General features: G+C 48.4%; 1 protein-coding gene across 3 annotated transcripts in view; it reads left to right on the plus strand.

Moving 5' to 3' along the window:
• The window catches only part of LOC108152059 (ecdysone-induced protein 75B), an 88,792-nt gene that overhangs the window by 52,165 nt on the left and 18,156 nt on the right, over positions 1 to 18,471 (plus strand). For all 3 annotated transcript variants that reach the window (XM_017281064.2, XM_017281067.2, XM_017281066.2), the window contains exon 2: positions 221 to 309. In XM_017281064.2, coding sequence (XP_017136553.1) covers positions 221 to 309 — 89 coding nt within the window. The remainder of the gene's footprint in view (positions 1 to 220; positions 310 to 18,471) is intronic.

An 18,471-nucleotide genomic window follows, 5' to 3' on the forward strand; every position in this document is an offset into this window, starting at 1 on the left:
TACGGGCATTGGGGGAAGTGATAATGAAAGTTGTTGATTGTTTTGATCTTGAGAAACGCGCGCGCCTCGGACACAATTTTCAATGCCAAACGAGAGATCTGTGAGGCTTTCTCCCAGGTTCTTTTCTCTGAAAAACACCCCCAACCCCCCCAAAAACTTATCTATCTGCCATCTGTATTAATCTTGTATCTTGTATCTTTTTTTGTGGTTTTTCTTGCAGAATTCGATGGCACTACGGTGCTGTGTCGTGTTTGCGGCGACAAGGCCTCCGGCTTTCATTACGGCGTGCATTCCTGCGAGGGTTGCAAGGTAAGTTGCACAGATATCTATCTATCTATCTATGTATGTATTTATGGGGTGCGGGTGAGGGGGCGGCTGAGCCACGTGTGTGCGCCGACATTGAACTCGTTTGACCTCGAGTGCGGCGAGGGTTCGGCCGGGTTCCAGGGTTGTTTTTGCCCTCTGCTTTTTGGGTACTTTTCCGCGTTCCGTGCCGTTCCCCCTCCCACCCCTGGCCGCGCAGCAACAGGCTCTCCAGCCTTTGCCCTTCAAACCTGCCGCGCCTCACCCTCTCTCCCTCTCTCCGTCTCTCTCTCTCTCTCGCTGTCTGCGAATTGTCCTTGCATAAAATTGCGTCGCAATAAAATAAATCAAATAAGCAACAACAATGCAAGAGGAAGCCAGGAGAAGGAGGAGGAGTCCTGGGCAAAAAAAGCAACCACCAAACCAGAACGAAACGTTCCTCTGCCGCTGCTGCGGTCGCTGCTCTGCCCTGCTCTCGTTCCTTCGTTCCTGCCGCTCCTTCTGCAGGGTATATTCCTGCCGAGGTTCGGTGTCCACACTGATGGCAGATCATGCCTCACCCCGATTCCAAGTAGATCTTGGGCTCTGCCGCCGCTCCTCCGCTCTTCTTCTGCCGCTGCTGCTGCTGTGAGAGAGAGAGAGCGAGCCCTTTGTCGTCTGTGACATTGAAAATGCCGGCAAGTTCATTCGCCCAGAGCAGAGGAGAACAGAGGAGAGGAGTAAGGCCGAGGGAGAGGGACAGCAGCAGCAGAGGGAAGCCAGGAGAGAGGGCTAGCAGCGGAGGAGAGAGAAGAGCCAGGAGAGAGGCGTCGGAGTACGATCTCTGGCCAGAGTCCACTGACGGTGATCCGTCTCGCTCTCGCCGCAGTTCCCCCTGCCCCTGCCTGCCCCCTGCCCGATCCAGGCTCCGGCTTAACCTTGGCAAAGTAGTTTGCCCTATTCCCTTATATTCGCAGCCACTTCGCTCCCGGCGAGTCCAGTATTTAATGTCTCAATGACGTCCTTGAATTAGGTTAACAGCCACTCTGCCTCTGTCCCCTCTCCCCCTCTGTGTCTGCGGCGTCTGAAATTTCCGAAACCCAAGCCCTAAAAACCCCGAAGGAGCACAAAAAGTTCATTGACTCATTTTTTTTTTGGGCTTTTAGGGTGCATTTTTTGGGATAAACTAAATAGATATAGGCCTATATGTGTATGTGGCTTTATTGAAGTTCAAGGTTATACAGATCTCCCTCCCTCTCTCTCTCTCCGACTGTTGCTGGAGATTGCTCATACGCCGCATTGGACGGTGGACGGTGGATGGTGGATTGTGGATTGTGGCTTGTATTTCCGCCCAGGCCATTTTTGGTAACGTTTATTCTGCTGCCTACCTGATCCAACCTTCGCTTTGTCTATTGACCTCAATTCTTTTCGAGATACTTGGTATCTGTGTGTGTCCGTGTGTGTGTGTGTGTGCGTGTGTGTGTGTTTTTATGCTGATGAATGACTTCATCCCGTTGGCTGACTCATTTTGACACTTTGTTGGCCCAAAACCCGCTTCTATTCGTAATTGGAACTTGTTTGGGGCTAGAGGTGGGGGGCATGGGGGGGGAAATCGTGTTTTATTGTTTTAGAATGGCTTTGGAAAGGGTTCTTCGGGCTGATTAATTATGTACATTGAACAATGAATATTTTTTGAACGTAAAAAGTCTCCCCCCGCCCCCCCTCTGCCAATAGTGTGTCCTTAATCGGGGGGTGGGGGGCGGTGCGGACCCAACACATTCCTGCCTTAATGACCCAATTCCAAAATATTCGTAGACAGGTAATAGAGAAAGAGGGAGAGGGAAACACGAAGCAGGCAGGGCAGAGGAATAGGCAATTGCCCATTTCTCTTTGTGCACCGCCCCGCACCCCCCCTCCCCTACCCACCGTCTCTTTCCAAGATTATTATCTAACTTGTTTTGTTATTCTTTTCACATTATTTAACATATTTTTATTTATTTTTTTCGTTCCCTCCCTCCGTCCCTCCTCCACCGTGCCCACACATGCATAAATTGCTGCGTTCTTTCCCTCCCTCTCTTGCGCGCGCGCTCTCTCTCTCTCTCTCTCTCGCTCCCTCTCTGGCTCTGCTTCGGCAGTTGTTGTTTATGCTTCGTGTAGTTTCCCGTGCGCTCGTGTGTGCGTGCAGCAAATGTGAATGAACTCGTTCAATGTCAAAGCAAAAGACGGCAGAGAGGCAGGGCAGCGGCAGGGCAGAGGCAGGGCAGCGGCAGAGCCAGAAGCAGCATAGCCGTCGCAGCAGCAAAGAGCATAAGCTGGGCGAGAGCGCACTCTTGCACTCTCTCCACGCTGGCTCTCTCTCTCTCTCTCTCTCTCTATCGGTCTGTGCGTCGCGGGGGCTTGTTGTTGCTCTGCTTTTTTTTCGGATTCAATGCAATCAAAATGCGAGAGCGAGACGGGGCGACTGGGGCCACTGGGAAAGAGGTGTATTTTCCGATGAACGCACAGCAAATCGTAGACTTTCGTTGATCTATCCGTCGTAGAGTGCAGGCAGCCCTAACCTGCATCAATTTTCGGTTGAGGCGGGGGCCGGGGTGGCGGTGGGAGGGGGGCACTGATAATGATGTTTGAGGTGGAAAAATAAAAACATGCCCATAGAAGGAATGGAACGACGAAATGCTTGGAATAAACAGGAAAATACAATTTTGAGCTGAAATTATCTCCATTTCCCTTACCCCCACCCCCCATCCCGTCCCTTCCCTTTCCTTTTTTTTTCTATTTTAAGGAGAGACCTCAATTCTCTCTTTCAGTTTATTCACTCATTTTCCTTTCGATGTTTTCCGCTTGCCTGCACTTCAAATTGGAAAACCAAAGGAAAAACGAGCACAGATAGAGATGGAGAGAGAGAGAGAGACATACATAAGTGTTAGGCTAGGACCCAAACACACACAGAGAGCCATAGAGAGAGAGAGCGCAAACGACACAGAGGTTAATGCTCTGAAATGCACTTGAACGACTGACTGCAGTCGCTCTGTCGCTGTCGCTGTCGCTCTGCCTCTGCCAGTAGCGACGCAGCGTAGCATGAAATTGTCTAGGCGTGAGAGGGGGACGGGACACCATCAGAGTGTGGAGAGGGCGGGTGAGCATAAGGAGGAAAAGCCTAAGCACGGAGCAGGGGCGGGGGAGGCGACGAAGGTGGATGGGGGACGGGGGAGAAACGTATGTATTTGGGTTGCTGCAGAGGGGGAAAGAAAATTCTAGAAAATGCATTTCCGATTACTCTTCCAAACAGGGGGGGAAACAGACGAATGAAACCACGGGAAATGCTTGTTGTTTTTTTTTTCTTCATTTTCGTAGACACCTATAATTGCTGTAATTTCGGTGAAATATTGGATAATTTTTGTCCTAATTTCAGCACAAAGCTGTGCTCTCTTTCCCTCTCTGTCGCTCGCTTACGCATCAGGGAACAACGTCATCGCACTCTGCCTGCCTGCCACCCTCTGCCCACCGTCCCTGCCCTGCCCTGCCCTGCCATCTGACCATCAAGCAGTTCATTGCACTTTGCAATTTGGGTCAACAACCCCAGGTCCCAGCGTATTTGGGTTACGGCAGAGCAGAGGCCCTGGCGCCTAGATAACACGAGCTGCTGTCTAGCTGCTATATATAAAGGCCAGAAGGGAGATCTCGTACGCCCCCAACCCTCTGGCTAGCACCACTGTAGCGCCCTCTAGCGCTTGAGAGGAGGCCACAGTTTCTATGTAACACCAGAGCGCCATCTAGGTGAAGCGGCGAGCAATATACGAAAACAACAAAAAGTATGCAATGAAAAATTTGAGACTGCTGCTCAGCTTGTAGCAGCGAGCTTTTGAGGGCGACCTGACCATGTAGATGTCGCATGGCATGTAGAAGCGGGCCGTAAAATCAATTAAATGACACAAAAAATTAATAAAAAAATAAAAATAAAACTAAATCGAATATAAAGGTAATTAAAAATTAAACATAAAAATAGACATAAAAGCTTCAACAATTAACATTTCGATACTATTGTTTGGGGCCGCTCTTCTTGCCCCTGCCCCACGCTGGACCAAGGCCACAGCGAAGTTGGTTTTTTGTGTAATTAGTGTTGCAACAAAAAGAATCAAATGGCGGGCAAATTAATGGCCAGCAACACGCCCACCCAGTCCACACTTGGGGGCTTATCTCTGCAACAACCTCCAACAGCCTGCAACAGCCTGCAACAGCCTGCCACAAAGAGAACGTGCAACTGTGCAGCTGCAACAGCAGCAGTGGCAGCGGCAGTGGCAGCAGCAGCTCGTACTACGAGCAAATGTTGCAGTTTTTATTTCCATTTTTTTACGAGCGATAGTAAAATGTGTATTTGTGTGTGTGTGTGTGTGTGTGTGTGTGTGTGCACCACCCCCGTCACCTGAAACCACCCCCAGAGGGGGGGCCAGCCACTTTTGCTGACCCAGTTAAGAGTCATTCGCCCGGGTCGTCCGGGGCCACGTGCTGGCGCTTCGACTCTTGAATCGACTTTGCTTTCATTCGAGGTTACTTACCCCTTTAAGGGGGCAGCAGAGCGAGGGAGAGAGGGGGAGGGGGAGGGGGAGTGTGTGGCAGGGGGTGCTGGAAACTCCCGCTCCCGTTTGCGGCACTTTCCCCAGCTGCTTCTCGGCCAAAATAATCTGTTTGCTCAGGGCTGGGGCTGGGGTTGGGGTCTCATTTTATTGCTAATTGAAAATTCTGCAATATTAAGATCAACAAAAGGGAAGGCAGCCGCCATTAAAGTCTCTGTTAAATGTCAATAATAGTTTGGATAATTCAACAACAACAACAGCAGCAGAGGGTGGCCCTTCAAGGAAGGAAGGTTTTTGTATTGAGAAATCTACAGAATTTATTGTTTATATTCATACATTTATTTATACAACATTTATTGTTTCAATGGGAAACTAAAATTATGTAAAATCTACAGAATTTTTTTTAATTTTTTAAAATTTGTTATTTAATTTTTATAATTTTTTTGATGAGAAATTTGAAGCAATGAAATATCTACAGTATTAATTGTTTATATTCCAACATTTATAAATCCATTTATTACTTAAAAATGTATTGTTTCAATGAGAGTTTAAAATAATGAAAGATCTACAGAAATTATTAACAATTTTGTAGCATTTTTTATTTAATTTTTATAATTTTTTTGATGAGAAATTTGAAGCAATGAAATATTTACAGAATGTATTGTTTCAATGAAAAATTAAAATATTGATAGATCTACAGAAATTATAATTCATTTTTCAATATTTTGTACTACATTTTTTGAATCTATAATTCAAAAATATTTTATTCCCTTGAGAAATTTGTAACAAAAAATGTTATAATATTTTTTATCAAATCTATAATTCAAAAATATTTTATTGCAATGAGAAATGGTTATATTTTTAAGTGGTGTTTATAGAATTTATTTCTAATATTCAAATTAAATCTGTTTTAATTTCTTTATTTATTTTTCTCTTTTTTTTATATAATTATTGTTTTGTTTTTGTTGTATTTATTGCATAAAAATATGTAGTTTTTAATGCCATTATGTTGTTGCTGTTTTTGTTGTTGTTGTTGCCGTTTCGCTCGCTCGGCTCTCAACATGTTGCACAATCTGTTGCTTTCTCTTTCTCTGCTGCAATCTAGCTGGAAAATTTAGCCCCCCCCCCGCCCCACCCCCCATCCCGGTTGGTGCTGCCGCTGGGAGAGGCAGCAACATTCTAGAACACTCACAGCACACACACACACACACACACACACACGCACACTCGTGCAGCGACGGCGAACGTCAACGAACTTGCCACAAACGCAACGAGTTTTTGTTGTTGTTTGAGCAATGAAAGTACCGCAACTTGCACAGAGAGAGAGAGAGAGAGAGAGAGAGAGGGGGGTGGGGGGGCACAGAGAGTGTGGCAATGTTGCAATAAAGTGCATTGACTCTGCTTTCTTTGCCAAGCCAAACGTTGACTGACGACAGCGTCGGCAGCGGCAGTGGCAGCGGCAGCGACAGCGACAGCGAGTTGAATGCACTTTTGCAATGGCGGGAAAAGCAGAAAGAAAAGCAAAGAGAGGAAAAACCCGAGCCAGAGCCCGAACCGGAGACGGAGACGGAGCCTGGCCTGGCCTGGCCTGGACACGAACTGCGATCATCACATGTTGCAAGCAAAGAGCTGCAGATTGGTGGCTTGTTCGTCTGTTGTTTGTGGCAAACACCAGAGTTCAATGTGCTGCCCTGCCACTTCTGTTTCTGCAACTGCCACTGCCGCTGCCACTGCCACTGCGGCTGCACCTTGGCTGTAATTGTCTTATGTCATAAGTCACAAAAAAACAAAAAAGAACACGCTGCCGGCTGCTGGCTGCCGGCTGACATTTTGCGTTGACAGTTTTATGCTGGGGCCAATAATTAAGAGCGAATTATTTATGTGATTTGTGGCTGCTTTTTTTTGTGGCCAGAACTTTTCCGCCAGGGGCGTGGGAAAGCCGCACGACACGACTGCAGGGCGGGGCAGGGCCGAAATCAAATTAACTTGTTCAGCGGAACCTTTTCGGCCAAGATATTTGCCATTGATTGGGGGCGCAGGGGGAGGAAGGTTTTCCGGCTTTTTCCTGGGACCCTTTACGAAATTCTTTAAAAAACAAAGCCCCACCTTAGTTATTGGGAGGTTTTCCCATAGAATCCCCAGGAACTCCATTTCTAAGCAGAGTTCCCAAAGGTTCGGTATTTTTTCAGCATTTTCCAGTATATTTTTGGTATATTTTTTTGGTTCTCAAACAAACGAATTTTCCTATAGGCAGCCACCCCCAAAGAGACCCCCAAGAAACCCCCAAGAGAACTCCAAGAAACCCCCAAAAAACCCTCAATTATCTACCTACCCCTCCGAGCCCCCTCTTGCCCTCCTTTAGCCCCCTCCGAGACCCCCTTTAGCCCCCCGTAGCTCGCCTAACTAATTGATTTATGGAGCCTGAGCATTTGAGGCGCGATAAGCAGCACGAAATAGTATGCCCCCAAGCCCACTCCCCCCCACCCCCCACACACCGCACTCCCCAATCCACACTCCACACCCGCCAAGCAACAATGCAACATTTTGAGGCACGCGAGGCGAATGGAGAATGAGGTTTTGGTAGCCGAAAACCTTGCAAGTGCCCGCAAGGCGTTTAACTTTAACTGATTTCGTTGCTGCCTCTTGCCACCGCCCCTTGCCACCGCCCCTTGCCACTCGCTGTGCCCTGCTCTGAGAACTAACCTCGGACAATCAGCGGCACGTTGCGGCCAGTCTACGTAATCCTTCTGGCTACCTAACGGTTACTCCGCTGCGGTCAAAGACCGCGCAAACGAGCTGCCCCTGCCCCATCTGCCCCTGCCCCATGCCGCATGCCCCTTCCAGTGGCAGTGCCCCATGCAGCTGCTTCGGTTCGGTCCCTGTTTTGGCCAGGTTTCTTTTTGTTTGATGGCTGGCAATGGTCATGCCACGCACGTCGCCTGTGTGTGTGTGTGTGTGTGTGTGTGTGTGGGGCAGGGTCGCTCGAAGAGTTCTCCAACGGTTGAGAACCCTTTCGGATTCTGTTTCCATTGCCAACAGGTTGTTGGCCAGCCGCTGGGTGCATCTTGCCACATGCCGCATGCCACATCTCCAGGGCAATGGGAAAACTCTTCAGTCGAACCCCCCGGAATGGAAATTTTCGTGCGTAAAGTGCGTGACTAAGCCGTGCCCCCCCTTCCCCGCGCCTCTTTCTCTGGCCCCCCCTCGTGCCCCCTGAAACCCTCTCAGGCGTTAAACAACGTTTTGTTTTGGCCACAAATCTCAGACACTCCATTTCGTTGGACTGCCGCATGTTGCATGATAATTATGCAACCCGGCAATGCCTGCGGGCCCAACAAAAGCAGAAACAACGGGTCTGCCGTGGCACTGGCTCCTCGATCGTGTTTTTTTTTTGGTAGGCAATGCACGCGCTTTCCGTGGCATGCGTGTGTTGCATGCCCCCGCCCCGCCCCATCACCTCAAAATGCACTGAAATACGGTTGGGGGCATGCCAAATGGCACTAACTCATTTCCGTCACAAATTCTATGACTGTGTGTGTCCTCTCTCTCTCTCTCTCTCTCTCACTCTCTGTATCCCTGCCCCTCCCTTCTGCCTGCCACTATTTTTATGGCAATTAATGTGGGGCAGGCTGCGTATGAGTAATCCCATATTTGCCTACGATTTTGGAAACATTTTCGAAAGGGTTCCCAGCACTCGGACGCCCGGGCGTATGAGTAATCTTTTGGAATGTTCGCGCTCATCCGAAATTGATTGAAATCCAAAATAACGGTAGCAAGCCCTCTCTTCCATGTGCAGTTGGTGCCTTAATTGTTGATTATGTCATCAGGCGACATTTTGGCATTATAAATGGGGGGGGGAGGAGCAGGGGAGACGACCCTTAAGGCCCAGAGGGGCCGACCATTGGATCGAACAACACCTTGCCTCATTTAATGGTGGTGTCGTGCCGTGTCGTGTCGAATCGTGTCGCCCCATGTCAGTCAGAGGCTGCCTGCCTGCCCCTGCCCCAGCCTACTGCCTACTGCTGTTGTCATAACCTCAAACATGCAACAGAAAACAGAACCGCTGACAGACACAAAACAAAAAATAACCAACGAAAATGTCAAACTAAGTGGAGACTGAGCCACACAAAAATAAGATTAAGCCGCATGTAATTTATGTTGACTCTGAAAAATCGAATGTACGACAATTTGAAATAGATTTTTGAGTTGCAGTTTCTGCTGCCTGCCTGCCTGCCTGCTGCTGTGCGAAACTGGTTCGCGGGGTTTTCAGCCTTCAGACAGAGCCAGAGCCAGAGCCAGAGCCAGTACCTTGTTAGCCCGGGCCCGTACAATCACCTCAACAACAGAGTTGTCCAAGTCGAAGTCTCTCTGTCTCTCCGTCTCTCCGTGTCTATCTGGGGGCCGAAACGTGACTCGACGACAGTCAAGTAGATGGAATTGCATTTAATGGGCCGCCGTGGCCGCCGCACCGAAAGCAATTCTGTTTCAGGCATTGAGATCTTGTTGTTCGTTCCTCTCTTTACAATTCAAATTTGCAATTGATTTTTTTCCTTTGGATTTGTGCCTGAGACACGGAGGCTTTACGTTTGATATTTGAATGCGCCGCCGCCCGACACCAATCCATAGGCATTAAGTCCGATCAAGAAATTTGTATTTTTCGACAACAAATTGAAAAATCCAAGCCGCCGTCGCGCTCTCAAGTAGGTGACAGATGCAACAAGTCATTCAACCTGAGTGCCGACAGCAATTAATTCATTGAAAATTGGTTTCAACCCCCCCTCCCCCTGCCTCTGCCCCCGCCCCAAGCACTAACCCATTTTGTAGACCCAAAAATATGTCTGGCAGAAGATTTCATTTGTTTTCGCCTTGTGGAAAATGCACAAAAAATTAAATCTAATAATAAGACGAGACGATAGAACGAGTGTTGCGTCGCCAACAAATCGTTTTTCAAATGGCTGAAAAGAAAATTTCGTGTTTCCGTCAGAGCTGTCACAGAGGAAAAGTGTTTCAGGAATTCCGAGACGCGGTGACTATTTTTAATTGCTTTTAATTAACAGAACCTGCAAAAACTTAAGTGACAGGCATAATAATTCTTTCAGTGCAGGTCCTCCCTGTGTGTGTGTGTCCCTGTGTGTGTGTGTGTGTGTGTGTGTCATTAATGCAATTATTTCGACAGGAGACTTTTTTTGGGCCTTCCTCTTGTGGGTCATCCCAAACAGAGAGAGAGAGAGAGAGACAGCGAGAGAGAGATAAGAATGCGAGGAGTTAAAGCCAGTCAGTGAGAGCGAGCGAGATGCATGCAAAATATGCCGCTATACCAAGTGCAATGAACTTCGGGTGGGCGCCTGGCCTGGCCTCCGTCTCTCGCTCCCTCTCGCCCTCTCTCCCTCTCTCTTTTCAGTTCTCAGCGAACGAAACGAAACGACGACGACGACACGACGATGACAAGAACGAACGAAAGAACGAAGATAGAGGCAGCGGCCGGGGCAGCGGCGGCGGCAGCGCAGCCAGAGATCCGATGCGACGAACGAAGTCAAGCAAGTTCTAGTTGAGGCAGGCCTGCAAGAGTGTGCAAGAGTGTGCTTGCATGACCACAGGAGAGCCACAGTCAGAGCCCGAGCCGGAGCCCGAGCCTAAGCCTCATGCATGTCATTATAGAATCTAGAAATATCGCTGGCCTGCCTACAGTGAACCCTCTGCTTGGCGTTTGTATGTATGTCTTTGGCTGATTAGGCCTGAAGATTTACAGCTAATCTATATTTTAGAAATGTATTCGTGTATTATGGGCTATGATTGGGTCTCTCTTTCCTTGCCTTGCCTTTCCTTTTGGGTTTATTGAACCCCAGAGAGGGGGCTCTGCCTCGAATTGGGTTAGCGTTAGGTTAGGTTAGTTACTCTCTCCCCCTCTCTCCCTCTCTCCCTCTTTCTCTCTGTGTGTGTGTGCGATAACGACGCTGACTCCAACACCGCCATGAAGTTGTTGTTTTGATTCAGTTTAATTGCCAAAGGAATGAATTGGATTCGGTCTCGGTTTCGTGGCGGGGGGGGGCAGCCAGGGCACAGGTGAAGTGGAGCAGTAGCTCCCCCTTTCCAGCCCTGCACTTTTGATGAGGCTGATAAGTGTTGCCCCCACCCCCCACTCCCCCATGATTGAGTGGCTCGGATAAGATTGCCCTCCGTTAATTGGAGCTGGAATGAAGTGCATTTCCTTTTGGGTTCCTACCTGAAGATGGGGTGGGGGGTTTTTTTTAAGTTGGGGGGAACCCATTTGTCCCCCTATTCTATGCCTTTCCCCTCAATTACCTTTTTATACTAATATTCTCTTTCTCTTGTCTCTTTCAGGTATGATTCACACTGTCATTCAAATTTAAGGCCTAGAATAAGCCTAAGCTGTCTGTGTAAGTCCCCCCCCCCACCCCCTCCACTGTCCCCAGGCAACGAACAAGCGAGCGACGACGATCCACCGAAAACAGACACGAACGGACTCGGCCGATTAGTGCTCTCCTCCTCTAAGCAAGCGAGAGGCAGTGTGCGTGCGTGTGTGTGCGTTGTTGCCATGCTCGTTGGCTTTGCTGCAATTGCAATTGCAATTGCGTAGCTCCCCCCCCACCCCCTCTCCCCCTGCTCTCATCACAAAACACTCGAGGTTATTGAACGGCAGCGACCTCACTTTGCATGAGCCACACACACACACACACACACACACACACACACACACACACACACTCGCACGCACACGTTGGCGGACAGACACTTAGAACCCGCCATAGATTTTCTGTACAATTTTCCTGTTGCTCTTGTCGTCGAGCAAATGCAATTTATAAATTAATCAAATAAATTATTGCCATTCGACGCGACGCACACACAGAGACACATATTTTTTGATAGCGTCTCGCCCAGCATGTGGCTAAACATTTTCGGATTCGGATTATGTTGCGAAACAATCTTGGAATTTAATTTTTATGCAATTATGATCTAGTTCCCCCTCTGTGCCCCCCTCTGGAAGAAAAAAGAATAAATCTGTGTAATTTTTGTTTGGCTAAATTGAATAAACCCAATCGATCGGTGGCACGTAAATACTACACCTAGAACTCTGAACTCCACCACGCCCACTTCCTGCCTCTCTGAAAGCCGAATATGACTCAATATTGAAAATAATTTGCAATGACTTTTGTCATAAATTGTTCAAACTGTTGCATAATCCAGCTGAAAAAAAAACTGCAGCTGCAGGCATCCCCTCCTTCCCATACCCACCCCTCCTCCCCTGTGTGTGTGTGTGAGCATTTAAAGCAGAATGCTGTCAGTGGAGGCGCCCACTTATCAAAGCGGTAGCGGTAGAGGGAGAGGGAGAGAGGGAGATGGCGAGATTGAGATCTCTCAGTGCGAAATGAAATCAAATTCGAACGCAGAGCAGAGCAGAGCAGCGCAGCGAACGCCCATATAAAGACAGCAGCGCAGTGCAGGGCAGCGCAGCGACTGCGACTGAAGCTGAGGCTGAGGCAGCACGTGAGCTTTTATGTTGCTGATCATTCAGGCGGCGGGGGCGGGTGTGGGTGTGGGTTTTTGGTGAGTCATTAAAAGCGCCGACAAGAAGAATTTTTATGACAAAAAAAAAGAGACAGAAACGAATCTTTAAATACCCTGGAAGATACCCTACATATATGGGGTATGATGGCTGCATAAAAATGATTGAAATTCCATTAAGAGCGGGGGAGCACTCTGCCAGCCCGGGCTCTGCCAGAGTTCAGTGCACTTTGGTCAGCTTGAGGCCTTCACATCACCTGCTCTCATCCGTCCGTCCCTCTCTCTGCCTCTCTCTGCCTACCCTAACCACTCGCTCTCTGGCGCTCTCTCTCCCGCTCCCGCTCCCGCTCCCTCTCCCACTTGGCTTTCCAAATGCCAACGACCTGCGCAGAACTGCAGTTAGATTCTGCTCGGCCGCTGCCGCTGCCACTGCCGCCGCTGCCGCTATTGTTGCTGTTGCATTTGCACGCAAAAGACCTTGCCTCTCTCTATTCAGCTCGAACATTCGTTTTTTGTTGCTGCTGCCGCCGCTGATTCTTTTTTGTTGGTCTGTCAAACAAGTTCTATGGCTATTTTTGTTGTTTTTGTTTGTGTTTTTGTTTCTGCTATTGTTGGTCAACTGTTTTAATATTTGTTGCAATTGCGCGAACATGTCGTGAAGTCGGAGATTGAATTGGTTTCGATTGGATTATATTTGATTTGTTTTTTTTTCGCCATATTTTTTTGGTATTTTTTGCGAAATTTCATCAAAAAGAATGCCAGATAAATAAGGATCAAGCAAAAATCGATGAAATAAACAATCGATAATTATCGATAAATTCGATTTACAGTCTTTTATCGTTAAAATCGATTAAGGAAGGAAACATAAGTCTCGTATAGTTGTTACAGATTCAACGAAAGCCGTTTATCGGTTTACAATCGTTTAGCAATGTTATCGATTGCACTTATCGATAGACTATTTATTCAAAAATGTATTACCAAGATCTATAGGTAGCGATTGTTTCATACTCTTCGGGATCGAGAAAAAATCGATTAAATAAACCATCGATGATTATCGATAAATTCGATTTACAGTCTTTTATCGTTAAAATCGATTAAGGAAGAAAACATAAGGCCTATAAAGTCGTTACAGATTCAAATAAGCCGTTTATCGGTTGTACAATCGTTTAAAAATGTTACCGATTGCACTTATCGATAGGTTATTTATTCAAAAATGTATTACAAAGATCTATAGGTATCGATTGTTCCATTCTCTTGAGGATCAAGCAAAAATCTATTAAATAAACCATCGATGATTATCGATCAATTCGGTTTAAAGTCTTTTATCGTTAAAATCGATTAAGGAAAAAAACATTAGTCCTTTATAGTCGTTACAGATTCAAATAAACCCTTTTATCGGTTAAAAAATCCAATATCAACGTTATCGATTGCACTTTTTTTTGTTTAGATAAACTTATCGATAGGTTATTTGATCAGAAATTGTCTATAGGTATCGATTGTGGTCCGAGGGTACTCCCCTGTTCCATTCTCTTGAAGATCAAGCAAAAATCGATAAAATAAGCAATCGATAATTATCGATAGATTCCATTTACAGTCTTTTATTGTTGAATTCGATTAAGGAACAAAATATAGGTCCTATATAGGTGGTACAGATTTAGATGAAGCTGTTCATCAACCTTTTTGATTAACTGAACTTATCGATAGGTTATTTATTCAGAAATTGCCGGCTAAGATCTATGGGTATCGATTGTTCTCAAAGGGTACTCCCCTGCTCCATTCTCTTGGGGTTCAACCGGCGCTTAGCCGTGTTCAGTGGGGCTTAGAGTTGTTTATCTATTGATAGATCATAAGCCAGAACCGAACCGAGCAGAGACCACAAATAATCGCAAAATAATTGCCACAAGTTCAATGAACCTGTCTCGCCCTCTACCACCTCTCCATTACTCGTGAGTGTTTCCGAGTGTGTGTGTGTGAGTAAATAGACAAACTAAAATGGGGACTGACAAATAAATACTTGGGAGAGACAAGTACTGCCGCCAGAGAGACAGAGAGAGAGAGAGAGAGAGAGAGAGAGAGATGGAGGCATGTGTGGATATAAATATTTCGGATATAAATATGAGCTAAACGGAAAGTGGAACGGAACATGTAGTGTGACCAAAAAAAACAACACCAGAGACAATCACTGAGATGGAGCTATCCCTCTCCCCCTCTCCCTCTCTCCCTCCTGCTCTCTCTCTCTCTGTAGCAGTTTCCCTTGCATTTATCCTTCAACTTTGCCGAGCTCCGGTCATTGCTCCAGCTACCAGAATTCGCACAGCTAAAAAAGTTGTCACATGACGAGAAGAAAAAAAAAAAAGTCCACCTCCACAAATTTTAAGGTTACCGCTGGCGCAGCGCCACCTAGCGGACGAAAATGGGTGGGAAAACACTTTCGTTGTACATAGAGCGTAACCCCTAAAATATTTCAACCACCGAAACCGAGCCCGAACCGAGCCGAGCCGAGCATCCGCTTCGGCTTTGCGGGGGTTCGGGCCTGCTTGATGGCCAACAGAGTTCAGTGCCCGGAAAGTGGGTCAAAGCAAAGCCCCTCTCACCCCTGTCGAGGAAAAGTGAAATGCACAGGGGGTGGTGGCCCGGGCTCGGGCTCGGGCTCTGGCACGGGCACGGGCTCTGGCTCGGGGGTGGCTGTCGTCTGACAGGGCACAGGTGTCTTCTCCAGCGCCAGGGAATTTTTTGCGCCAATTTCGGTTGTGCCCTGCTTGGACTTGGGGGTTCATTGGACTCGTTCGAGGACGGAGCTGCCAAAGGAAGCCTTTGACTGTTGTCCCTCAAAGGAAAAAGGGGCTCCAAGCCCCAATCGAAAGATTAAAATTGTGCCTCCAATGAGTCATAGCTGCGCCCCCACCCCCCCACTTACCGCTCACTAACCATATTGTGCACACATTTTTGACCAATTAAATGCAATGCATTTCCTTCCTGAGGTCACTTCCTCTGCCAGCAGCAGCAGCAGCGGCAGCGCCAACTGTTCCTAGGCACACAAATAGCTTCTCATTGTTGCACGCCCCTCCCCCCCCTCTCCACGACTTTATGCAAAACAAGAACAACAAATACGTAAGTTTTGCTGAGCGCCAAGTCAAGAGAGGCACACGCACGCACACACAGAGACACTCTCTTGGGCACACACTCCACCACTCCACCACTCCGCCACTCCACCACTCCACCGCTCCGCCACTCTCCCAATCTCCCGTTCGGATTCAGGCTGCTGTTCTGCTTCTTTAAGGTTATTGCAGTGCAATGTCCTCAATTGTTGGGTTGCCTTGGCTGCCTGCCTCTCTCTCTCTGTCCCTCTCTCTTGCTGTTTCTTTCTTTTTCGGGAGCTCAGATGTCCCTTTTGCTGCTTCGCTTGCAGTTGCCCTTCGCAGTGCGAAAATGTGAAAGGTATTTCCGTTTTCGGCAGTGCTCCATCATTCCCTCTCTCTCTCTCTGGTGACTCCCATTTGTCATTATCATTATTAATGCGGTGTTTGCTTTGGTACCCCCCCCCCCCCTTCCCCTCCACCCAATTATCTTGATTAGTGGATTACTAATGATTGAACATTTGGAAATCAGGAGGCAGTGCACATGTGCATGATTGGATCCTTGGTTACAAAAGCCCTCACCGCCATCTCCAATCACAAAACCAAAAGCCAACCCACTTCCAAACAGAATTCCGCCCAACTCGAACGCAAACTCAAACTCAAACCAACAACAACTATTGCAAGGCGACCATGAAGCCAGAGAGTTGAACGAACTGAGCAGAGACACAGCAGCAGCAAGCAGTAGAAGCAAGCAGCAGCAGGCAGCAAGCAGGCAGCAAGCAAGCAGCAGGCAGGCAGCGACTGCGACTGCGACTGCGACTGCACAAGTGACGTCAATGAGCGCGAGGCCAAATGGAAACGACTGGATTGTGTGTGTGTGTGTGGGGGAGGATTCAGCAGCCCCCTTTTGCCACTGTGCCTACGTGCGGCTGACCTCGTGTTGCTTTTACTACGTTCAAGGAGTGCGAGAGGGAAGGAGTACGAGCTGTACGAGTATTATCCTTGCACAGCGGGTGTCTACCGCGTGCATTGAACTCTGACCTGAATGGGCAGCCAGGCACAGAGGAGAGGGTACCGATACCCCAAAACATATTCGTAATTTGAGCATAATTTATTTATGCCACATTGAATATTTTTGTCAGCCGTCACAAAGTGTGGGAGGGGGGAGCCCCACCATGACGAACGATCGTTGAAAGAACTGTAAAGCGCCATAAAGTCTCCGCTCCCCTCCCCCAGCCCCCTTCCAGGCACGTGCTAATTGCTTACGCATCGGAAGAGGGCCACAAAGCAGAGGAACTCCAAAAAGCTTAACAAACGATCGACGTTGAGACAGGAGATGATTGGGAGGCGATGGTTCGGCAGTAAGAGAATCGTGGAAAGAGGGAGAATAGAATTTTCCTCTCTGGTGAGACCTTTTTGACCTCCATTCCCCCATCGATTCCTTTGCGGGATCGAACCGCGAACCACTCGACGACAGCCTCGACTCCTCGGGTGCTTTACGATCGTATTGATGTCAAGTTCTGACAGTAGCCCACAGAATGGGACTTGAGCGGGAATGGGACCCGTCGAGTGGCCCCCCCAAAACAAAGCTGAACAGAGACGAAACGAAACGAAACGAAGAGATCTTGGTCAAGCAGCTCCAACGCGGCGATCGTGCCAACAGGTAGGCGTTTCGGTCAAAATACAGGAAAGAGGGCAGCAGTCAGCGTCCCCCCCGCGGCATAGATCCATTCATGAGCGCCCCATCGATAGAAACGGCCAAAAGAAAATTATTTAACAGAGAGCATGACGCTGCGGATGACGCTGCGGATCAAGCAGTGTCTTGGTGGGTGAGAGAGAGAGAGAGAGAGAGGAGGAGGAGAAGCAGCAGCAAGTGTGCGCTGTGCGCTGTGTGTGTGTGGGGACTGCTCTCACTTTCTTTTCAAACTTGTTATTCGCTTTGGCCGCTGACGAACAGAGTTCATTCACATTTGGCAGCCAGCGAGAGAGAGACAGAGTGAGAGAGAGAGAGGCAGGCGGCAGAGAGTTAACCGCGCGAAATGGGCACAGCTGTTCGTTCCCGAAAGTTCGCTCCAGCTCCAGCTCCAGCCTGGTTCGAAGTTTGTTGCACTCCAGCACTCCAGCACCCACTCGCATCCGCACTCGCACTCGCACTCCCTGAAAACGAGTGCATTGAACTCTTGGCTCTGCTCTTCTCAGCGAAAAAGGATTTTCTGCACATTTTTAATTGCCAAAGATCTCCTTGAACGCATTTCGACAGCCTCATCGCCCTCGCCCCCTCGACCAGCCAACCTCTTGGGGGCAGGCCACCTGAGGTTTCTGTGTCGTTGACCGACCCTCAGCCGCAGCGAGAGAGAGAGAACAGAATTTGCATGCAAAATGCATTGAGAGCAAACCGAGCGTTCGCTCTCTCAGCACAAACCGAACGAAGCCAGTGGTTTGCTCGGCTCTCTCGCTCGTTCGGTTCGGCTCGGTTCGGTTCGGTTCGCGCGCTCGCTCTGTCAGCTCTACATTTGGAGGTAGCTGACCGAAAAGTGGGTCACGACAATGGCGGGGTTCGTTGAACTGAACTGCCAGTCAGCCAGCCAGCCAACCTCTGCCGCAGTCGCTGCCCGCTGCCCGCTGCCTGCTGCCTGCTGCCTGCTGCTGACGTCGTTGGTGTTTTTGGGCGAGGGCGAGGGTGAGGGCGAGGGAGAGGGGCGGCCTGGTACTCTTTTTGGCCTCAAAAAACGGAACAACAAATATTATTTAATATTTTTCATAGAGATTAAATAATAAACATACTATCTGGCTGGAAAACAGGGGTTCACTGAACCACTTCTACTCGAGGCGGGGGTGATGGGTTGGGAGGTGTGGAATAATATTTGCACACTTTATTAATTAGTTGGGGATTGTTGGCCACAAATATGGGTCAACTGATCCCACAAAGGGGGCGGGGGTGGGGGGGTAGAACCATCTGGAAACAAAAGTTACCCCAATTTTGGAGTGGCTGCCGCTGCCCCTGTCCCCTGCTC

The sequence above is a fragment of the Drosophila miranda genome, chromosome XR, assembly GCF_003369915.1.
Source record: "Drosophila miranda strain MSH22 chromosome XR, D.miranda_PacBio2.1, whole genome shotgun sequence".
Taxonomy (NCBI): domain Eukaryota; kingdom Metazoa; phylum Arthropoda; class Insecta; order Diptera; family Drosophilidae; genus Drosophila; species Drosophila miranda.